Source organism: Mauremys mutica, chromosome 9, assembly GCF_020497125.1.
Source record: "Mauremys mutica isolate MM-2020 ecotype Southern chromosome 9, ASM2049712v1, whole genome shotgun sequence".
NCBI lineage: Eukaryota > Metazoa > Chordata > Testudines > Geoemydidae > Mauremys > Mauremys mutica.
Window position 1 is genome coordinate 48395958 of NC_059080.1, and position 23878 is coordinate 48419835.

At 53.0% G+C, this 23878-nt stretch overlaps 1 protein-coding gene across 2 annotated transcripts in view; it reads left to right on the forward strand.

The window, feature by feature from the left end:
* CROCC2 (ciliary rootlet coiled-coil, rootletin family member 2) overlaps nt 1-23649 on the forward strand; it is a 146540-nt gene extending 122891 nt beyond the window's left edge. Inside the window, exons 31-36 of one of the 2 annotated variants that reach the window (XM_045030237.1) lie at nt 53-493; nt 2181-2330; nt 9737-9937; nt 20907-21038; nt 22112-22261; nt 22688-23649. In XM_045030237.1, coding sequence (XP_044886172.1) covers nt 53-493; nt 2181-2330; nt 9737-9937; nt 20907-21038; nt 22112-22261; nt 22688-22771 — 1158 coding nt within the window. In that variant the 3' untranslated portion in view covers nt 22772-23649. The remainder of the gene's footprint in view (nt 1-52; nt 494-2180; nt 2331-9736; nt 9938-20906; nt 21039-22111; nt 22262-22687) is intronic. The other variant, XM_045030239.1, reaches the window with a different exon arrangement.
* The last annotated feature ends 229 nt before the right edge of the window (nt 23650-23878 follow it).

The window sequence follows — 23878 nt, forward strand, 5'->3', positions numbered from 1 at the left end:
GTGGTGGAAAGGATGATACACGTTGCTGAAGTAGGTCGCCTTTGTTTTTCAGGAGAAGGTCACTAGGCTGAAAGCCAAGGATACCAAGCTGGAGATGGACAAGCGGAGGCTGAAGGACGTCCTGGAGGCAGCCGAGAGCAGGGCCACCAAGCTGGAGCTGAGCCATCACTCCGTGGAAGGGGAGCTTCAACGTGTCCGGCTCAGCCTAGTGGACCGAGATACCGAGATCCAGGCCCTGCAGGAGCAGGTCCAGGCCCTGCGCTGCCAGTTGGGGGACAGCGAGAGCAAATCAGCCAAGCTGCAGCAGGAGCTGAGCCGCCTGGGTCACTCACTGGCCCAGACAGAGGACAAGGAGAGCCACCTGAAGGACAAGGTGCAGAGCCTTTCCCAGGCACTGACTGATGCCTCCACGGGGTCCTCCACCCTTCAGGAGAATGTCTTCCAGCTGCAGAAGGCTCTGACAGCAGCGGAGCAAGATCGCCGGGTGCTCCAGGTAATGGTCCCACCCCTTCTCCTTAGCACTGAGCAAGCAGACAATGTAGGGGTGGGACTAAGCAGGGGGAAAGGGGTGAGCGCAGCCTCTGGCCCTTTGGACACAGTCGGGAAGGCCGTTCCACCTGCTGAGCCCACCAGTGTACATCCCAGTGGGGTCCAGTCCACCCCCAAACACCCGGTGCTGCAGGATGCACCATGCCCCACCAGAGAGCGGAGCACTGGGACCAGCACCAGGTGGAACTCAGCTTGAACAGGGGCTTGTAAACACTCCCTTTGGTTCCAATGCACTGGGGTTTGCCCAGCCTAAATATCGCAACATTTTGGAACAAACTAGTGTTTGGGTGAAGCATGGCCCAAGCTGAAGCTGCCCTGTTCAGAGATCACAGGGAAGCCAGCTGGCTGCAGGACCTCCCAGGAGGAAGTTTGCAGGCCTGAGTTGGGAGGTCAGGCTAGATGGGCAGAATGGGCCCTTTCAGTCTGGAAATCCACAAACCTGTGAATTTAGCATGATGTCAGCACAGCCTTGTAATCAGCCTAGCCTGCTTGGGGCTGGGCCCTGGCTCTCCTCCATGGCTGCAAACATTAGCAACCCTTTCAGCCAGCTTGGCCTGAGGTTTGAGTTGGTGCACAGCATAACCCGGGCCCCAGGAAGATGGTAATGCTGTCCATGCTGTTCCTCTTCTGTGGGGTGATGTGTTGTCAAGCTAGAGCTGCCATCAGCAATCCATTGCAAAGAAAAAGGGAACTGTGACTCCAGATCAATTCCAGCCGGTACATTCCCCTCCAGAGCCACAATGTGCCGTCCACAGCTCTGGAATCCCTGCAGAGTCCATCCACACAGCTGACTTTGAGGGAGTTACTGTGGTGTTTTTTCAGCGTGAGCACAGACTCAGGCTCAGGATATAAGGACAGATGGCTGAGAGGTTGGGGCTGTCGCTAGGGGCTCAGAGCCTATGGTCGCTGGTGTGACTGGCATGCAGAGGCTAGCTAGAAAGAGAGTAACTCCCTGGCCTGCCCCCAGTCCCTTCTGATCCCTCTGAGAACACAGGCTCTTGGCTGGCAGTAACTCAAATCTTCAGCTGACACTTTTCAGTGCAAGGTGAATGGCTAAAAGAGATGATCTCCATCCCTGATATGAGCTGGGTGAGGCCCATGACTATGGACGTGAGCTGGGAGGATTCAGCAGGCCTGTGTGCATCCACACTTAGCTACAGAGTTGTACATCCCACAGGCTTTTCTGGACCCTGGATTCCCAGCTGATGAAGGCTGTAGTCTTTCCTCTTGGGGCTGAACCTCACCATTGCTATCTACACATTTGACCCCTCAGCAGCCTGCTTTCTCCTGAATATGTGCAATGCCATGCACACCCATGGCACTGCCTCATCAAGAAAAATAAGAGCATAAGAATGGCCTTACTGGGTCAGACCAAAGGTCAGTCTAGCCCAGTATCCTGTTTTCTGACAGTGGCCAATGCCAGGTGCCCCAGAGGGAATGAACAGAACAGGGAATCATCAAGTGATCCATCCCGTCGCCCATTCCCACTGGGATATATAATACATATATCTTGTTGCACATGCCAGCTAACGCGTGCAGAGCATTAAGAACAGGCAGACCTGGCAGAACTGAGGTAGCAGTCAGTTCCTGGGTTCTGAATGCTTCCTCTGAGTGACGCATTCCTTTCTCAGGAGCGCATGGACTCCGTGCGGCAGGCGCTGTCAGACAGCAAGAGGCAGAACCACAGCCTGACGGACACCATGCGCATGCTGCAGGACCAGCTGGGAGAGCTGGAGTTGAGGTGCAGGGAACTGGAGGCTCAGGTCGAGCACCTACAGGAGGTGAGTAGGGGAGAGAGGAAGGATGGCCTTGAGCTAAAGGCCCTAGACGCAGCCTCGGGAGATCTGATTTTAAGTCCCTGCTCTGCCACAGATTCCTGTGTGCCCTTGGGTGAGTCACTTAGCCTCTCTAGGCCTCAGTTCCCTCTCATAATACTGCTTCCTTTGCCTGTTTAGATATGGGGCATGTGTACAGCACCTCCTACGAGGGGCCCTGATCCCAGTCGAGGCACCGGGCAGTGTAACATAATTCCCAAGGAGAAGCTGAACCATAGCAAGGGGGGGAGTGCCAACAAGGAGGGGAAAGAAGATGGGAGGAGGGGAAAGAGCTCAGACCCTCCCATCCAGCTAAGTAGGGTCAGCATCTGGATGGGAGCCCTCCAAGTAACCCTACTGTGGGAAATGAGACTGGTGACTCAGGAGATAGCATGCCTTCCTCTCAGTTAGTTAAGCAAATGTCCTCCCATGGGGCAGAGGGCCCTGTGCCACTGAAGAGACTGGGCTCTCATTGAGACACAAAACTGTGACCCCAAGTACTTGTGTGCATTAATGACCCTACGTCCCTTTTACAAGAGGAGGGGAGTCAGCTTCAGTGGAGGGGCGTAGTTGCAGCTGGGGGAAGTAGATGTTGGCTAGTGCCATTTCAGCTGCATATAGTAGTCTACACTTCCCACAAGCCTGTTGTGTAGTGTAGCTCTAGGCTGTTAACCAGCTGCTGTGTTCTGCCCCAGATGTGCCTGACCCTTTTACCAGGTTGTCTAGGCAGCACCCCCTTTTGTGGCGCATCAAGACACAACTCACTCCAGCGCGGGTCTCCAGTGGTCAGGTGTTGCCCCTCCTGGAACTGATGCCATGGTGCCTTCAACCCCCTCCTATGGCACACTGAAGTCTTACCGTTTCTGGTGTGTGAGAGTCCAAAACAAAAAAGAAAACAGTGCACTTCAAAACCAGGGCTCCACCCCTCTGGTCTGGGCTTGTCTCCCTGAGGCTGGTCCCTTTTTGTCAGTCTGCCTGGCCCTGGTCATCCTGTCCACCACATGGCTCCTCCATGCCACAAGCTGCCTTAGGCTCTCGTCTGTAGCTGGTGCCCTCCCCAAGGAAACAGCAGATCTCTACTCTCCTTCCCGGGGCTAGGTCTCTTCCACCTTTCAGCTCTTCTCTCCACACCTGCCATTGGTTGCAGGTATAGCAGGATGGGGTCAACTGGGTCCACAGGCTCTCCTTAACCCTGTCATTGCCAGTGTGGGACCTGTCTGCCCCATCACAGCTTCCAAGACACAAGAGAAGTAACAGTTGTTTATACAATGGTTAGTAAAACCCTGTGGGATGAAAGGCGCTATATACATGTAGGGTATTATTTAATAACATGTTCGTTATTATGTATTTATTTATTATGGGAAAGAAGACAGCAAAAGATGGAATATTAAAAACAGCAAGAGGAAGCAAGATAGAGACACAAATGTAGACTGGTAGGGACTGTGGTTTCAGCTGTGTGGTGTAAATCTAGTAGAATTATTCCAGATTTACATTGCTGGACTGAGAGCAGAACTGGGCCCACAGAGAAAAAGTCGAGAAGAGAAACCAGATATACAAACATTGAGGGAGCCACAAAGCCATCCTCTCTGAAACTGTTGGGACCCATTTTCTGGTGGTGTAAATCAGCACGGTTCTTCTTCAAGTGATTGCTCATATCCATTCCAATTAGGTGTGCGCGCGCTGCGTGCACAGTCATCGGAAAGTTTTTCCCCTAGCAGCACACGTCGGGTCAGCTGTGGAGCCCCCAGGAGTGGCACTTTCATGGCGCTTGTAGCAGGGTGGTCACCCCGCTTCTGCCCTGAAGGGCTTAAAACAGCCCTGGGAAAGGTCTGTGGCAGGGGAAGAGCTGGGCTGATTGGGGAAAGCAGCCACAGAGGGGCACCGGGGTCCGGGAGGGACACGGGGGCCAGCGGCAGGTGAGACACCAGCCTGCAGAGGGCGCTCCAGGCCGGAAAAGCTAATTCCCAGGACGACCAGCAGGAGGCGCCATGCTGGTGAGTCGTCACCCCACCACAGCGCTCAATATATGACCCTGCCGACCCGGTGCCTCCTCAGTTCCTTCTTATTGTCAGTGACGGTCGTTGGAACTATAGCGTCTTGCTTAGCAAGTTCTCCATGTTTCCCTAGCTCTTGTTTTTCTTGTTGTTTCTTATATCTTTTTACTTAGTTTATTTTAGTAGTAGTTTGTAGCAGTTGGGCTGGGGGGGAGGTTACCGTCTATCCTAGCCACTTTTTCTTGGGAGGACTTTCATGCCCAAGTCCCAGGGGTTCAAGCCCTGCAAGTCCTGCTCCAAGCATATGCCAACGGGTGACTCCCATGACGCTTGTCTAAAGTGTCTCGGGGAGGCTCACGAAACCGATCAGTGCAGGATTTGTAAGGGGTTTCACCCCAGAAACAAAAAGGAGCAAGACTTTCACCTTAAGCAGCTCTTTATGGTGGCGGCACTTAGACCTCAGCCTCCTTCGGTGCTGCAGGACCCGGCACCAAGTTCATTGGTGCATAGCGCCCTGGCAGCAGTGGTGGAAGTGACACCACTGACAGACTATAGCCTGAGAACTGAGAACCGCCACTCCCCCGCACCAAAACCAGCAGGATCGACCTAGCACCGCTCCCACTCCCCAGTGCAGAAGCAGCACTAGAAGCAAGGGAGGAGTGGCTCTCCATCCCAGAGGCCCACACCCCTGGAGCCAGCCAATGGGGCACGTCCTTGGGAGGAGCACCCAGTGCCGAAGCCTGTGGAGATGGCACCATTGATTTTGGCCCTGCAAGGGGGACCGTTGAGTCTGGTGCCGTTGGACTCCCTGGCCCACATCATCGAGGAGTTGGAGCTGTCATCCACTCCGGACACCTTTGCGGCAGTGAGGGACCTCATCGCCTTGACAGCGCTGAGGTCACCTACGATTCGTACCAAGCCTCCAGTACCACACCGTATGGCACCGTCTCGAGGCAAACCAGTGATGATCCGGCTGTCGGCACCGCTGATTGAGTCCTGGCAATGCTTGGAGTACCGGCGCCACTTGCAATCGCAGCACCGGTCAGACTCGCGACACCGATTGGACTCATGGCACTGCTCCAGGTTGCACCAGCACTCCTGATTGCGACACCGATTCGCACATTGGTCCCCTTCATGAAGCAGGTCCTGGACCTGGCAACGGTCCCGATGCCACTCGACGATCCTGTGTAGCTCCAAGTCCCGGCACCGCTCCCCACCCTCACAGCACCACTTGCCAGCTCACCTCTGCTTGGCTCAACCCTGGCCCTTGTGGTCCCGATCCTGGTCCTCGTACTTGGAAGTGGACTCTAGGTACTCGGAGCGGGACCAGCACTGGTCCGGCCGTGGACACTCTGAGGTGGGGGCAGGACCGTGGCCTGTGCAGTGGCAGGGACCAGCACAGTGGCCATTTTAGATCCCGTGAGTGAACCACTAGGCCCAGGGCTCCCAGTGTAAAGGCTCCCAATCAGCCACCTCTGAACCAAGGGTGCTGGAGGCCTCAGCCAGTCACCCCACCCCTAAGGGTGCTGAGGAGGCACCCTGCCCCTGTCCCGCCTCGGAACCAATTCCAGCTCTGGTTCCTGAGCCTGGGGCTACCAGCAATGCAGGTAGTCAGGCTCCTGATGAGCAGGAGGGGAGGGAGGACCTTGTTCCCCCATTATCCTCTTCGTCCTCCTCCCCAGACAAGGCCATCGCAGGCACTTCCATCTCTGGACCGCCTCCTGTAGGCAGCCGCGCCCACCAGGACCTCCTGTGCAGGGTGGCACGCAACATGGGCCTGCAGGCTGAGAAGATGGTGGAGTCAGAGGACCCGGTGGTCAACATTTTGGCCCCAGAAGGTCCTTCGAGGGTGGCTCTGCCCCTCATCAAAACTATACAGGCCAATGCCAACACTATCCAGCAGACTCCGGCCTCCGTACCTCCCACAGCCAAGGGTGTCGAGAGGAAGTACTTTGTGCCCTCAAAGGGGTACGAATAACTCTTTACGCACACGCGGCCCTGTTCATTGGTGGTTGCGGCTGTAAATGAGAAAGAGAGGCAGGGGCAGCAGGCCCCAGTGCCCAAGTCCAAGCGTCTGGACTTGTTTGGGCATAGAGTGTACTCTACAGGGGGACTCCAGCTCAGAATTGCCAACCAACAGGCAATTCTGAGCTGATATAACTTCAACTCCTGGAACTCAATGCTCAAGTTCAAGAGCTTGTGCCAACTGAATCCAGGGAGGAGTTTGGGGCCATAGTAGAGGAGGGCAAGGCAGTGGCACGGACCTCTTTACAGGCCTCACTGGACGCTGCGGACTTGCCAGCGTGCACCTTGTCCTCAGGTATTGCCATGAGGTGCACCTAACGGTTACAAGCCTCGGTCCTACCACCTGAGGTTCAGCAGATAATGCCGGACCTGCCTTTTGATGGGGCGGGCTTGTTCGCAGAGCAGACTGGCTCTCGGCTGCATAGACTAAAAGACTCAAGGGCTACTATTAAATCCTTGGGTATACACACCCCAGCAACCCAACAGAAACATTTCAAGCCCCAACAGCTGCTTCAGCGTTTCTACCCTCCTCAGCCGAGGCTGGACTTTTACAGATGAAAGGGCAGGAACGGAAGAAGGAAGCCTTTGAACCCCTCTTCCAGACAAGGCCAGGGCCCGACCAAACCTGCCTTGGGTTCCAAGCAGGCCTTTTAAAGGGACGCCTGAGGACGGCACACCAGTCTCATTCCCAGATCCTTCCCTACCCTTTTTGAATCGTTTGTCCCACTTCTACCGTGCCTGGTCCCAAATAACTTTGGACTGCTGGGTCCTCCGCACAGTGGAAGCAGGATACTCTCTCCAGTTCTGCTCCTACCCTCCCTCCCACCCCCCTTCCCCGTCCCTCTTCAAGGACCCCTCTAACAAGCAACTCCTTATCCAGGAGGTGCAGGCCCTCTTCACCATGGGAGCGATGGAGGAGGTTCCTCAGGAACTAAGGGGCAAGGGTTTCTACTCCTGATACTTCCTAATCCCCAAGACCAAAGCGGGCCTCAGACCCATCCTAGACCTAAGTGGGCTCAACAAATTCATGGTAAAGTTGAAGCTCCGCATGGTCTCCCTGGGCACTATTATCCCCTCCCTGGATCCAGGAGGCTGGTTTGCCGCCCTCAAGATGAAGGACGCGTACTTTCACATAGCAATCCATCCAGCACACAGGCACTTCCTGCGCTGCATGGTTAAACATGATATTATCAATTCATTGTCCTACCATTCAGCCTCTCAACAGCCCCGCGAGTGTTCACCAAGTGCATGTCGGTCATGGCTGCTTTCCTCCATCACCAGCAGGTGCAGGTATACCCCTACCTCGACGACTGGCTGCTCAGGGGCTGCACCAGGGCACAGGTGCAGTCCCAAATCCATTTGGTCAGGTACACATTCGAGTGACTGGGTCTCCTCCTCAACTTGGGGAAGTTGACCCTGGAACTGACCCAGAGAATAGAATTAATTGGGGCAGTGTTAGACTTGATCCAGGCATGGACCCTTCTACCGGAGTCCCGATTCTGAGCCATCAAGGACATAATTATTTTTTTTTTGCTGCCTGGGGCGGCAAAAACGCTAGAGCTGGCCCTGCTTGTGAGTCATCTAATTGGAATCGATATGAGCAATCATTCGAAGAAGAAAAAATGGTTACTCACCTCTCGTAACTGTTGTTCTTTGAGATGTGTTGCTCATGCCCATTCCAAACCCGCCGGCCTTCCCCTCTGTTGGAGCAGCCAGCAAGAAGGAACTGAGGAGGCGCTGGGTCAGTGGGATCATCATATATTGAGCGCCATGAAGGTGCCACTCCAGAGGGCTCCACAGCCAACCCAACAGGTGCTGCTGGGGGAAAAACTTTCCGACGACTGTGCACATGGCGCACACACACCTAATTGGAATGGATATAAGCAACACATCTTGAAGAACAACAGTTATGAGAGGTGAGTATCCATTTTTAACTCCTGTGGCTGCACCTCTTTACACCAGCCTCAATCTGCACAGCACCAATCCCAAAGCAGAGTTGGCCTCCATAGCCTAATAGTGTGTGAAAATGTGTCACCTCCCAAACTGCAGCTGTGCAACGAGGGATTGTTTTTTCCACTGCTACCCAGGACTCCGCAGAAAAACAGCAGAAAGAGCTTTAGACAAGTGACCTTGGGGGCCCTGACAGAGAACAAGGCCCCATTGTGCTAGGTGTTGTATCTATACACCATCTCGTACCCACTTCTGTTTACGGCCTTCTGGTAGGCTTGGGCTGCATCTCGTTCTCTCTTGCTGCATGATCTGTGCAGTTTGTAGCATAGCAATAGCCATTTTGCCATGCTACATGGAACAGTGAAATACCATTGTGTATGCTGCACAACTCAATGGAGCCACACTGCTTTGCACTAGCCGGGAACTGGCCCTCTATCTTTAACCTAGGGTGACCAGACAGCAAATGTGAAAAATTGGGGGAGGGGGGGAAATAGGAGTCTACATAAAAAAAAGACCCAAAAATTGGGGCTGTCCCTATAAAATTGGGACATCTGGTCAGGGGCGGCTCCAGGCCCCAGCACGCCAAGTGCATGCTTGGGGCGGCATGCCGCGGGGGGTGCTCTGCCGGTCGCTAGGAGGGCGGCAGGCGGCTCCGGTGGACCTCCCGCAGGCGTCCCTGCGGAGGGTCCGCCGGTCCCGCAGCTTCGGTGGAGCATCCGCAGGCACGCCTGTGGGAGGTCCACCGGAGCCGCGGGACCAGCGGACCCTCCGCAGGCACATCTGCGGGAGGTCCACCGGAGCCGCGGGACCAGCGACCAGCAGAGCGCCCCCGGCAGCGTGCCGCCGTGCTTGGGGTGGCGAAATGGCTAGAGCTGGCCTGGTGAATGTTGGGTTCCAGTATTGGCAGGTGCCAGGGACAATTTTACAGATAGAAAATATCTGCTCCAAGAAAGAGTAGGTCAGCATTTTTCAGACCTGGGCACCCAGCTCATTTTCCGTGGGCCTAGCTCCCGTAGTAATCATACCATTTATTTAGGTGCCTACCTATGGATTTTGGTGCCTAGCTTTAGGCACATCACATTGAAAATGTTGGCTGTAAATCATAGGCCTACATGTCACTATTCTAAGGAGACTGGTTCTTGTAGTTGCTTCCTATAAGAGCAGAGCACAAAGGTACAGGCATCACACTGTTATTAACGCTGAAATGCAACTGCTCTGCTCAGCTGGTGCCTGGATTTGAACTCTCCCTAGGCATAAGAATTCCTTAAAGTCTCTTCCCCCCTGACAGCCGTGGGCCAGACCATCTGGTGGTGTAACCTGGTGCAGCAGTGGAACTACACTGATTTACACCAGTTGGGGATCTGGCCCCAAAGCCTTACAGTCCATCTCTTGGGTATGTCACAGATAGTCTGTCGTCAGCAGCAGAGTGAGCAGGAGGCTGCAGCATTGCTGCAGAACGTGCAGGATGAGAACAGCATTCTCCAGGAGAGACTGATGACACTGCAGCGAGCTGTAGCCCACCTAGAAGGGGAGAACAAAGAGCTGGAGCGATCGGCCTTCGAGCTGAAGCAGGACAATTCTGCCCTGAAGAAGACCCTCAGCAAGGTACTGTAGGGGGAGTTGTGAAGACACCAACGGATGTTAAATTGGACACATGCAATGATGCACAAGTATGCAAACAGGCACAACCTGTCTCAGGCCTGGAGCTGTGTATTCCATCTGCAGACACTAGTTCACGGCCTGCATAATACTAGCAATGTCCAGGGTTGGATCCTCAGCAGAAAAATCATTGAGACCCCCAAAGAGGTCAGTGGAGCTCTGCTCATTGACCTCAGCTGGGAATCTGGCCCATTCACGGGTGTCTATGAACAGAAATACAAGCAGCAAAGTCAGTGAAGATCTGTAGGAGGCAGGTGGGTCAAAAGCTCCTCCCCTCCCCCTGCTGCTGCTGCTCCCCACCTTCCTCCTCCCCCACAATACAACACTGTTCAGTTCTTCTCTCATCCCCCATCTGTCGCTGCCAGCTACCATGCACCGGACCCTCCCAAAGTACCTTCCTCTCAGACCTGGAGTCCTGGCTGTCTTCTCCATCCCTGATCTTGTCCTCAGTGATTCCAGCTTCCACTCTGGTGTCCCCTCCCACTCGCTAGCCCCCCACCTCCTCGAGCCCTTGCTCAACTAAAGGGACACTTGCTCCACCTTCCTCACCCCGTAGTATTGCTCCTTCTGTGACTTCGCACCTTCGTGGCCCCTCTATTCGACCACTGCCTCGTTGCTCTGGTGCCCCCAGCACCCACCCCTTTGCTCAGCATTGTTATGAGCCCCCAGCACCCACCCCTTTGCTCAGCATTGTTATGAGCTGCATTCCATCCATGTCCATGACCTCTCTTCTGCTCTCAGTCCCCTGCTCCAGACCCCCTTCCTTTTTCTGACTCACTTGTTAATTCCCTCCCCTCCAGTCTGGACTCCTGGGCCTTTCTCTCCATCTGCAAAGTCGCTTCCTCCAGCCCCAGACCCTGGCTCTCCCCATCATCTGCATCATTCACTCCTGTCCCCTGGGGATATTCCTCATTGTGTGTCTACACAGCACGTGGGGCCCTGAGCTTGGCCATGACCTCTGGGCACTACTGGAGTATAAATAGTAAGTAAAACCAGTGATGAGAACCTGCCAGTGGTGCATTTAGTGGCATATACATCCGGAGAGCAGGCTTGATTCTGCATTCTCCTGCCCTTTTCATCATCATGTCCACCAGTGCAAAGGGAGGGCAAAATGCAACCCTGCTGATCTGGAAAGAGTCTAAGTGAGAATACAAGGTGGAGTGCAAGGGGAAAGGGTTGTCTTCTTCATTCTGATTTGTGTGCAGACGTGCATGTTCACCAACATACAGACATGGGAGCAGATCCCCAGCTGGTGTAAATCAGCCTGGCTTTGTTAGTCAAGAGAGCTGTGCCAATTTACCCCATTGATCATGTGCATAGACACACTTGCCTTGGATCATGTCGTGTCTGTGTGTGTGCACAGTCATGCCTCTAGCTAGACAGATAGATAGATATATTACAGACATACACACACATTTGCCTCTGACAATGTATATTCATGCATATAGACCCCGCATCAGGAAAGCATCTCAATTCAGCAACGCACTGCTTAACATTAAGCATGTGCTTAAATCCCACTGAAGTCAAACACATGCTTAAGCACTTTCCTGAACCAGAGTCATAGTGTAGTATAGATGTGAGCTTTCCCTTCCATCTCTGCCAATTGAAGTCAGTGGAGACAGACTTCTGTGAGAGAGAGGAGAGTCAAGCTCTGTGCATTCCCACAGTCACATAACATGGAATAGACATAACCATGCGAACACAAAAGCCCAAGCAAAATCCTGTGAGTGGGAGAGAGAGAGCGCGCTGGCTGTGTGTTCCAGTAACCTTTGTTTTCTTGGCCCCCATCCAGTCACTTCCCACCACATGCATTTATGTACATGATTATTGCTCTCGCATTCTTTGAATGTAGTCCAGATAATGAGTTCAAAACTCTTCATTCAAATGTTCTCTCCTCCCTCAAACACAAATGCACAAGCACACATGCGTGCACACACATACATGTGCACGCCTCTTGGCTACCTGATTTCTTCTCCTGCTTAGAGAGGGGGCTAATGTTCAGCTCTGAGGCGCTGATTACAGTTCGAAGGAATAATTTGTGTCACGCATGTGTTAGGTATCAGCAGGGGCACTCTGGGATTGGTCTAATTAGCTCTAGTGATGGGGGAAGCAAAATCCAAACCATGTGCTAAAGCCGTCTTCTAAATTTAATACAAGTAGTTTCAGATTGACTTTTGACCCCTCTACCCAAAAAGATTGGTGTCTAAAAGTTTTTGTCTCTTTAATCAGCTGGTATTCCTTTCCCCTGCTGCCCCAAACACACACACACACACACACATTCTTTCATTCAGAACTCTCTTTTTTGATGTTTTCATAGTTTTTACTGTTTCATTTCCAACCAGTTTGATGGTTTCTGAACTTGACCACGGCACGTAGAGCTGTGTGCAGAAGCAATCCCATGGGAACTGACCCAGAGTAAAATATCAGGGACTGAATGTCCTCAGAGACTGAGCTACCCACTGCAGAGAGGATGGAGGATGATGGGATGTGTTTGTCCCCTTAGCATAGTCTGCACTGAGTGCAGGATTGGGAGCCAGGATCTCCTTAGTGCTGTCCCTTCCTCTGCCACTGACTTGCTAGATGACTGTGGGGGAGTGACATCAGCTCCTTGTGTTGTGTCTCAGTTTGCCTATCTGAAAGATGGGGGCAATCATAGGTCCTTACTTGTGTGCTGTGAGCATCAGCTGTGCTGTGAGACTTCATCTCATGGCTCTTTCCATAAGAGGATGGGTTTGCCACAGGGCCAAATTTTCCCTTTCATCCAGTGCTACACAGCATGCTTGTCTGCTGATTGGCCATCTCCTCCACCCCAGAAATGGCTACACGCCATTGATCTTCATATCCGTACAGCCCAGTTCCTCAGCTGCGGATGAGATTCACATGGCATAACTTGAGTCGACTGCATCACCTTTGCACATCCCCTGACCCTGGGCTGGCTGTGCTTTGGGATGGTCCCCAGTATAAATCCCGTGAGGGCTGCTCTAACCTGCACCAGCTGCCAATAGTCTGAAGGGGCCTAGGCAACAGCTGTGGATCACTGGGGTGCAAGGATGCCCTGGCACCATCTCCAGTGCTGGCCACAGGGAGGTGGGCTGGCATAGGAGCCATTCTGTCAACTCTGCACCACCTGAGGATGCCCTCCCTGGGATGATCCTCCAGCAGGCCAGCTGTTTGCAATGCTCCACCAGGAGAAGCTGAGCCAGGGAGTGTGAAGCACTGGCCTCTGACTGGGAGCCTTGGAGAAGGAAAGCACTATGCCTTGCAAAGGGAGACACCTTCCCTCACAGGAGAAGGAAGGATGGGCAGGGCATGGAGTGGGGAAACCTGCCATTGTCAAGTGATTGAGATGAGCTGCTGCAGAGCAAACACAGCCTGGGTCCTGCAGCTACTCTCCTCTCAGACACACCAGGGCAGCCCACAGAGACATCCAGCCAGATCCTCAGTGGGTGTCAATTTTCACTGACTTCAGTGACGCTATGCTGATTGGCACCCACCGGGGATCTGTCCAGGGGCAGCTCTAGGTATTTTGCCGCCCCAAGCACGTCAGACAGGCTGCCTTCGGTGGCTTGCCTGGGGGAGGTCCCCAGTCCCGCAGATTCGGCGGCACGCCTGAGGGAGGTCCGTCGAAACCGCAGGACCAGTGGACCCTCCGCAGGCATGCCGCTGAAGGCAACCTGCCTGCTGCCCTCGTGGCAACCAGCAGAGCGCCCCCCGTGGCTTGCCGCCCCAGGCACGTGCTTGGCGTGCTGGTGCCTGGAGCCGCCCCTGGATCTGTCTCATTATCATCAACAGAGCTACACCCATTTATGCCAGCTAGGAATCAGGCCCATTGACCCCAGTGGAGCTACACCCATTTACATTAGCTGGGGATCCGGCACTGCAGGTCTCAGAATGCAACACTCTGCCTTGATCTGCACAGTCAAGGTATGAAAGGTGAGGGTGGCTGCAAAGGGCTCTATTTGATGTAAATTCAGAGAAGCCCATGAGCTCACCGTGATTTGCCAGAACTGGGCGGAGACTGGGTGCTGCTGATATATTGACAGCTCCAAACAAAAGGGATCAGAGGCTGTTCAAAACTATTCCAGCCTGGGCTTCTGTGAACTACACTGGCTAACAGCAGCCAGTAGGGGACACTTTGCTGTCCAGGGATCAGCAGGAGCCATGCCCCTCATGCAAAAAGGTGGCTTAGAGGTGCTCCAGCAGCCCCTATGTCACCCCAGGACCCCTAAGAATATGTTTCCTCTAGTGTTGCAAAGACCCTTCAGCAGACCAAAAACCTGGCCACAAGTCTGACTTCACCCCATCTAACTCAGCGACCAGTGATTTTCCAGCAGCAGGTTCATGCTCTTGTTGGTGAGGCAAAGTAGGGAAGCTCAGGACTGAGGGATCCTGGTGCTGAACATCCACGTCCCTCCAGAGAAGCCGTCTCCCCTTTTCCAGCATCAAGAACCCTCAAGGAATCCACGAGGGCCTCACAAATTGGGCATTGGCTGAACTAACCCCCGGGGCAGCCTTGCTTCCTGCTCCATTCTGCTTGGACAATGCAGCCAGCTTGGCCCCATGGGTTCCCCTGTGGGTGTCCCCATGAAGACAGAGCTTAAAGCTGCTCTCCCTGGCAGAACAGATTGTCCTGCTCTGGAAGTGAATGTTTCCTTGGCATTGCTGCCCTTGCCCCTGTGGCCCTGTGATTCCAGGGTATGTTCAAATAAACTGGACCTTAACAGAAGCTGAGAGCTGCCTGGTAGAATGATGCAACTGACCCCACAGATGCCAGAGGAAGCAGTGGGCGCTCCTGTTCAGATGTTAGTGACAGCCTGAAAGGGGTGACTACCCTGATGTTAGCCTCTCCATCGGGGACATCCATAGCTTTGTTTAATGTGGCAGCCAGTGCCTCATTTGGAGCACCTTACAAATCAACAAGCTGTAGCATTAACACTGTGTAAGGGAAGCACAGAAGCCAATGTTCAATGCACAGTTGGAATCGTAAAAATGTATTCAATTGTGCTTGATTTGCATGTTTCATCACCCCAAAAAGTGTATGCAGAGTTGGTAACTACATGTGCAAAATAGGCGTTACTACCTCTCCGATGCATGTAGTTGTGCTAAGTGCACACACAACCTACATACACAAGGGAGCACATGTTTTGCTTGCAACTGCATGGATAATGTGAGTAAAAATCAGGCCCCAGATCTGTTCTGATCCGGGGCTTTATTAGGAGGGGGAAATTCTCTCTGATCTGCTATACCAGTCCAAACATTTGGTTGGAAGGAACAATAACCACTGGTTTAGACGATCTCAAAGAAAGAAGATGAACAGGTGAGGAAAATTTCCCTTTATTAATACCTTGATATTAGCCAACAAGGTGTACCAGAGCCTGAGACTTGGTGAGAAAAGGGGAACTGTTTCTTTTAACATTTTCTCTATTGAGGTGACTATAGAGCTGTACAGGAACAGAACAGGCAATAAAGAACCTGGTTGAAGCAACTGCTTAAGGGCTTGGTTACTCAGTAGTGGAGATCTGGTAATAAAGATGGAACGGGTCTATACTCAGCATTCCCAGTCGCACTTGTGGCGCTCTGGTGTCACTTCACTAAAGTCCATGGAGTTACCTCTGACTGAGGCTAGTGTGACTTAGAGCCAAGTTGGCCCAGTACATGTAGGGAGACGTTGGGGTTGTCTCTTAAGAGAAAAAGTCACTAATAAGAGAAAGGTCAGGTTGGCTCTAGCAGATAAACTCTGTACCTGATGGATTGGACAAAAGCATGTCCTATAGGGTGTGGATTAAGGTTTTGCTAGGAGCATTAAGTGGAAGGAGTCAGCAATTCACACCCCCTCTGCTCTCCAGCCCCCTCCCATGTCACAGATCAGATGACTGTGTAGGGTGGGGTCGACATGGAGAGCCCTGAATGGGGGCCCAGGACCCCTGAGAACAGCTCCATGGGAGCTCTCAGTGTATGTGGAGGAGGCCAAGGAAAGAGTGGTGCAGATCTGCCAAGCTCTCCCTCCTGAAGAAGGGGAGGCCAGAGATAACTACCATGGATCATCTCCATGATGTGGGGAAGGATTCCTTCCTGCCAGACCTTCCCAATGTAGACGTGCGGACTCACCCCTGCGGCGCTTCCTGCTGCTGACTTCTGGGAATTAGCTCAATTTCCAGCCCAGAGCACCCCCTGCAGGCCAGTGATCCACTTTATCACTTGCTGTTGGGCCCCATGTCCCTCCCTGGACCCAGTGCCCCCTTTACCTGGTGTGCTGCCCTCTTACAGTAACCCCTTTCTCTCAGGGTCTCCCCTCCCAGGGGAACCCCCACCCACTATCCCCACCTCGCCTCAGTATCAGGCTACTGCCAGTCATTGTCTAGCCCCCACACCCTGGGGCAGAATGCCTTTCCCCAGCCCTGCTCCACTCAGGTGCCCTGTCTCTAGCTCCCTGCAGCCAGGCCTCTAGAGGCAGAGAGAGACTGACTGGGTCCTGGCTCATTGCCTCTTATAGGGGCCAGCTGGGCCTGATTGGGGCATGGCCCCAGCTGAGCCTACTTTCCCCAGTCAGCCCAGGCTTCTTGCCCCAGCCACAGCCCTCTCCTGTGCTGTTTTTAAACCCCTCAGGGCAGGAGCGGGTGACCACCCCACTACACCCAACATACAGTCCAGTTCCTTGAGCTTTGCATCAGGTTCAGAATTTGACCCAAAGGAAGTCACTTCTGGCTGTGTCCAACAGCTGTTTCCCTAACTATGTCACTGCTTTCCATTTACTGTAGTAAGGAGTTTAATTCACACAAGGTAGTCAGACCATTGTCCTGGTTTTCTTCACAAATGGGCGTGTGTGTGTGTGCAGTTGTGATTTTAGGTGTGCTGCGTTGCAGAGAATAGAGCCACCAGTTTGGTTTCCTTTTGCAAAATCAGTTGTCGATTGTGGGATGGGAGTGAGCTGAATCTGCTGAATTCCTGTTGGCATACATTGCATTGCATTGGTACATCATCGGGATTCTAAGGGACAGTGTGAAAACGAAGCTCCAGAACAGTCGTTTAAACATCCCCCTCTGAGTCAAAAATCATAAGGCATTTCCCAGCTCCAGGGAGTGTCCAGTACAATTCTGGTGATACTGTCGGATAGAGATCTATTTCAGAGGTCCATACTGAACTAATCAAGTTGTTCTGCATTAGCACTGGGAGGGAGAAGAGGAGAATGTGATGAATACTGTATCTTCCACTCTTGGTCATGACTACATTCCAGTTTCCCTTATGGAACCTCAGAGATAAGATGCAGGAAAGTAAAAAAGATACACAAGACTCCATAATATGAGCACCAAGGCTGGCTAAAAGACTATTAGTCCTCTGTTCATGGCTCATTATTGCAGTAATGCCCTTCTGTCCCAAAGGAGACTGGCATCCCATCATGCTGGGTGCTGTACTCATCCATTGTAAAGGACAATTGCTGCACTGAAGAGTGTACAAATGAAAGAGTGGGAGAAAGGAAGGTACATTATCCTCATGAGAACTGAGGCACCAAAACAGATTAAGTGACTTGCTCCAGATCTCACATAGCAGAGCTGGGATTCAAACCCAGCGTTCCTGAGGCTCAAGTCAGTGTGTTAACCACAAAAAACCTTCTGCCCCCCTGAGCTATGCCCCTTCCATAGTGAATTGGCTAGAATCTATGTGAGTGACAATAGTACACTCCTGAGAGTGGAGCATAGAAGACGCATAAATTAGGCTGTCGAGGAAGAAAAGCAAGATGGTGAGAGCTGGTGCATTTTACTTATCTTGTTTAATGCCAATGAGTGCCTGCATCAGAGTGCAGTGCTTCCCTGGGATTGCCTGTTGATCTCCAGGGAAGATTTGCTCTCTGCTGCAGGGTGATTATACAGAACACTACACAAGAAATGAAAATATGAGAGAAATGAAATCCTCCTCAAAGATCATTTCAGACATTTTAAATTAAACTTCATTTGTCATGAATGATCAAATTCCAAGCAGTAGCTAGGGAAGAAGGAATCATCAATACAGTCCAGTAACTCTGCAAGACTATCCTAATGTTGCAATCCAGCAGTGGGCTCCTTTTGAACATTGGCATAGCATTCTGTTGAATTGTCACTCCTGGTTCTCACTCCAGAGGTGGAGCCAAGCAACCTTTGGATGGAGAAGGGGAAAAGGTATGTGCAGATGTGTTAGTGGGCAGCATGCATGACTTCGGCACGTCAGCTTCGCTGTCTTTGCTTGCTCCTTTTCACTGCTGTAGGTGTTCCCAGCATGTCCTAGTTGGGCCCTTTCGGTGCTAAAGAAGTTGTTATAATGATCAAACCCCCTGGGGTTTGCATTTGAGATCCCAAGAAATATCAGCAAGGAAAGGAAAAACAATCCAATCAAGCAATAATATTTCTTGCTGTGGAAGCCAGTCCAAGAGCAGCCATCTTCAATGCAGCTGGGTTGCACCCTTGGAGAAGAAAGGACCATTGTCACTAGACAGCTGTTGGGGTAGAGAACACCTGGAGTTGGGGCCATCTTGACCTGCAGCATTAGTAGAGCTTTGTGTTCCAGGGTGAGAATTATGCAGATAAGTTACCTTGTGGAGGCTGGACTCTCTCACCTCTCTCTAGATCACAGCTGATCCAGGTTGAGTTCAAACCATCATTCTAGAAGTACAAGGCACTAGAGGCCATTACTCACCCTTTGAGCTATCCAGTTCCCCCTGCAGAGGGTTTGGTGGGGCTCTCTGTAAACAATTCTATATAAAAGTATGTTTTGTTGTCTAATGTCTTAGTGTTAGCTAGCAGGGAATGCGTGAACTGGGATCCTTGAAAACACGTGCTCCCAGAGGGAGAGGCTAAGAAATGTTCTGCTCTGGATCTGCCAGAGAGGCAGGAAAGCCAGGTATGCCTTTGCTGGCTGAGCTTGGCACTGAATAGGGATTGTCCATCAGGCATCTTAATGAATTTTCTAGCTGCAGAAACTAGGATGAAGGGAAATGTGATATTTTTCTGTTGTGGAAAAGCAACATTACAGGCTGTATGAGAGTCTCAGCAAGCATGAAATAGCTTTTACATGGTGCCCCTTTATTCCCTGTGCTCAACCTCTTCCCCTGGGCTGGGGGGCGGGAGAGGATAGCTAATGAGTTCCAGAAGATCAGCTGTAAATGGCCAGGGAGGGTAATTCATATCGAACTCATAAAACCCTTGAGTAGCGTCTCAGGAGGGGAAATCCGGATGTGGCCGTTTATTTATTTTGGATTTTGCTTTCTTCTCTTCTCCTTTTAACATTTTCTTCCAGGAGACGCTCATTGTTTTTTAAAGGGACAGGCCTGCTTTGGTTATTTGGAGGCTTTTATCTGTTCAAGCAGGGCAGGGACTGCTGGTAACAAAGGCCCCTGACCAGCCAGCAGGCTCCACGCAGAGCATTGCCCAAGCACTGGGCCTTTGAGGACTTTCTCACAGCTGGGGGTTCTAGACACAGCCCTTCTTGTACCACCATGCCATGTCCAGCCTCCAGATGCTGCCCTGAAGATGGTTGTGCCCTTCGGGAGCTCAGCGCTGCAGCGCAGTCCTTCCTGGCCCACCTTCGTGCACTGTGTGCACAGATACTGAAAGTGCTGCTGGAGGAGAGGTATTCACTGCACCGTCCTGGCTCATGCAGCTCTGCTCCACCGCTGGTCTCACCTGCCCAAGGGCCCCTCAGACCTCAACAAACTGCCAAGAAGTTGATTTGTGTCCAGAGCTCTGGGCTGTGAGGCCAGTCCCTGACAGCTCTTTCTTCCACTGAAAAGTGACCTGTGTGGTGTCCCCATTTCAGCTGCAAACCCTCAGCCTTCCTCACGATCCACCTCATCCCACTGCTTCCCCCCCATCCCACCATCCTGAGTCCTTCCCTACCTCCTGGGGTCTTTCCCCCACTCTGCCTCTCTCCTGATCCCATCTGCCTTTTCCTCCAAACACCTCAGATGTGCTGTCTCTTCCCACGGCCTGGTCTCTGCCCTTTCCACTCCACTGGCTTTTCTCTCCCCAGAGTTTCCCCGGCTTCTTCTTAGCCAGGTCTCAAGGTCTCCTCTCCATCTCTGTCATAGAATCATAGAAGATTAGGGTTGGAAGAGACCTCAGGAGGTCATCTACTCCAACCCCCTGCTCAAAGCAGGACCAACACCAACTAAATCATCCCATCCAGGGCTTTGTCAAGCCAGGCCTTAAAAACCTCTAAGGAACGAGATTCTACCACCTCCCTAGGTAACCCATTCCAGTGCTTCAACACCCTCCTTTCCTTCTCAATCTACACATGCCCTTTGACATGGCTGCTCCCTCGCTTCTGGAACCACCCTCCCCCTCAGACTGCTCCCTCAGCATTGCCTCCAGTGACTCCCTTGTTTCCCTCCCAAGATTCCTCTGCTGTCACTCTGCCCTCTGGTGAAGGAGGTCTGCCCCACACTGCCCTCACCCACAGCACAGAATCCTGGGAGATAGAGAAGTCCTCTGCCTCAGTTCCACACCTTGATGCAGCTGTTCTCATAGGTACTGGGGTGGTCCAGTGGGAAGAGTACTGGACTGGGAGGCAGGGGATCTGGGTCCTAGCCCTGCATCTGCTAGTGACCTTGGATGAGTCACTTTCCCTCTCTGTGCCTCAGTTTCTACTCTGCACCTTTTCTCTGAGTTGTCTGTTTAGATTGGGATGGGTCACTAGCTGTTGCTGTAATGATGAACTCAGCAAGCAGACACTCCAGAAGGTACCCTGGCTTCAATGAGCATGCCAGCTCCAGGCAGCCAAAGCCAGCTATGTGTGCCAGCTGGTAGGGCCAGGTTTTCAGGGGTGCAGTGGGACTCTTTTGAAAATCAGCCCAAGACCTTGAAAATCCCAGCCCACTGGGAACTGCTGAGCAATGTGCGTACCAGAGGGGAGGTGAAAGTCCCTGCCATGCGACTTGTCCTTGCAGGCAGAACGGGAGATGCTCAGGAAAGAAGACAATGCCACGCGGTTCAGTGCAGAGAAGAAGCAGCTGGACCTGCCACTGAGCAGTCTGCACCAGGAGGTGGAGGACACCCTGAGACAGAATCAGCCGCTGCAGGTCAGTCCACTGGTAATGGTGGTTTGTCACAGGAAATGGGGGCGCCTTAGAGGGTTATTCTGCCCTGGGGTGAGGAGATGAGATGAAGGCTCATGGGAGTAGAAAAAGGGAGAGAGAGGAGCACAAGGGGCTCAGGCAGAGGGAGACGGGCCAGGCAGGGGATAAGTAGGAGCAAACAGGAGCTTAGCAGAGTCCAAAGGATGCCTAGAGTCCCAGCGAAAGGAAGCCGTAGCCCATGGCATCATCTGTGGCCAGGGGTCTTGGAAGGTGCCTACTGGGAGGAGGCTCTGCCCATGAAACTTCTTCATCCCCAGTTCCGTGGCTGGGGAGGAGGAGGCCAGGTGCCCAGGAAAGGGGTCTCCCAGTTTCCAGGCCTGGTGGAGTGAGGAGATCTTCTGGTTCCTGTTAGGGCAGGGAAAGTCTCTCTGCCCCTGCAGGGGGCTCTAATCCAAGTCCTGGCTCCCCTGGCTAGGAGATGGGGTGCATGGGGTCTTGTGGCCTGGGTGCAGGCAGAGGCACTGGCAAAGGCCAGTTCTCCTCACTCCCCAGCCTGCTGCCCCCCATGTGGCATTCCCCAGAGAGCAGATCTGGCAGGACACGGTGCTGTTTGGACACAGTCTCTCTGAGAAGCGAGGGAATCCAGGGACAGGGAGGCAGGACATGGTGCACTGCAGCCCAGACACTCACCTCTTCGAGAAGGTCCAGGCAGCTGTGAAGGAGCCTGGGGAGCAGGTGTCCACATGCTGGCCCACACCCTGCAAGGGGTCCTTTGAGAAAGGACAGGGACCTGTCTGCAGCCTGCACAGGGGAGCTAAGGGTCAGGCACCATGTGAGTGGTGCAGAGTCACTAAAAGTGGAAATGGCTCTTTGTGAGCCCGCACACGGGTACCAGAGCCCCACGTGGCTGTTGGAAACGGACGGTGCTAGCTCAGCACTGCCCTGTGGAAATGACCTGAGGGAAGGCTAAAGACAAGGAGCGTCTGGGTCCAGGCCCTTGTCCTGCACTGCCCAATGGCCCAGTACATGATTCCAGTGGGATTTGGCTGACGCCCTGCCCTATGTTTCTGTGCTAGGCCCAGATCACAGAGATGGAGCGGGCACATGCCCAGCGCCTGATGGAGCTGGAGACAGAGAGGCTGCGCAGCACCCAGCTCCAGGCTGAATGGTCCCTGGAGTCCCGGGAGAGATCCCACAAGCAGCGTGTCAGGGACTTAGAGGATCAGGTAGAGGGGTTAGGCACACAACAGTAACATCCTTAAAAGGAGCCATTGGGGAGGCCATGCCCTGGCTGCTGGTGCGGGCACCATTGGGCACCAGGTTTGAGTGAGCTCATGCAGAGGCCTCGTTGGGCAAGACTGGGGCTGGTGGGGCAGAGTGGGGTGCTATGGCTGGTGAAGTGTCTAGTGCCAAGGGGAGCTGAACACTTGGGTGGCACAATTCTGATCTCAGAGCCTCTCACCCCTGCCATGCAGTGCCAGAGGTCAGGGCCACAGGAATCGGACCCCCAGAGCAGGTCTGGGGAGGGTATTATTTTCTGCCTCAGTATTCCCTTGGGGAGATGCCCAGGCCCCATAAGGAAGATCCCTGTACAGCCCCATGGGAAGTATTACCTTGCCTCTCCGTAGTCGTAATGGCCCCATGCTCCCCAGGTGAACTCGCTGAAAGAGCAGTTGGGCCAGGAGGTGCAGAAGAGACAGTCCTACCTCACTCAGGTGCTCCGGACAGGGAAATGATTCTGAAATAGCCCCTGTGCTCCAGCCTGGTAAGACCTAGTCAAAGACAACACTCAGGACCAGCTTTCAACAGTGACTCTGCAGCCTGCAAGCTGGACTCTGACATCTCCTCCTGCGCCAGGACGCTTGACTGACTCATGGCCAGCACTGCTGTGGGGAGAGGTTTCTGGGAGGAGCCTGCACCACACCAGTGGCTGGAGCAATGGGGACTGTAGGCCTTACACAGCCAAAAGGAAACCCTGCGGTGAGGACAGCTGTTCCCTTGGCGATGGCTGAATCCCAGGCCACTGATGCATAGCCAATTAATGTAGGCCATTTGGCAATGAGGGATTTCTCTGTCATTAGGGCTACCAGGGTGTTTCTCATCCAGGGGCTGAGGGGTCTGGCTGGGGATTTGTGTGTTTGTTGTAACCATACTAATGGGTCCTGGCTTCCTATGTTATCTCACCCCTATTGTTTAAATAGCTCTGCTTTCCCAGCAATCGGGGCCACTCTTCTCTCCTCAGGAGCAGTGCCATTTGGGCCTGTCTAGCTGGTGGAGTGACAGACCCTCCCAATCTCAGCAGCATCTTCTCATTATGCTAGACGGGGTCTGTCGCCATCAGACAGATCTGTGCAGCTTGAGGAACCAGCCCTTGAGTGCACAGAACCTGCAGGGGACTGTATCCACCGACATTAATCAAAAACCTAGTGTACGTTAACGAGACACAGGGAGAGAGCGCATCGCCACCACGCCTGGAGACTGGACAAGCCCTTCATCCTTTCAGGAAACACAGGCCTTTTTTTAATGGTGGCAGGTGGCTGGGATTAGCTCAAAGCCAAGTCATCTTGTGACTCACTGGCCCTGAGAGGCGTCAAAGTGTAAAATTCAACGTTCCACCCACAGGCTCCAAGCAAATCCCTGAAGGAATCAAACTGTGGTTTCCATGGCAACAGAGGCAATCATCTTGGGACCGCTTTGGCCTTCACCTGTTAGCATTTTACATGTTTTCCCATGACTGGCTGGTGCGGGGGGGGAGGGTAATTTGTCCCAACGTTGGGGTATTTTAAGCACTGATTTTAAATGCTGAGAATAGAGGGTGTTTGCTAAGGAAATCAACAGTGGCA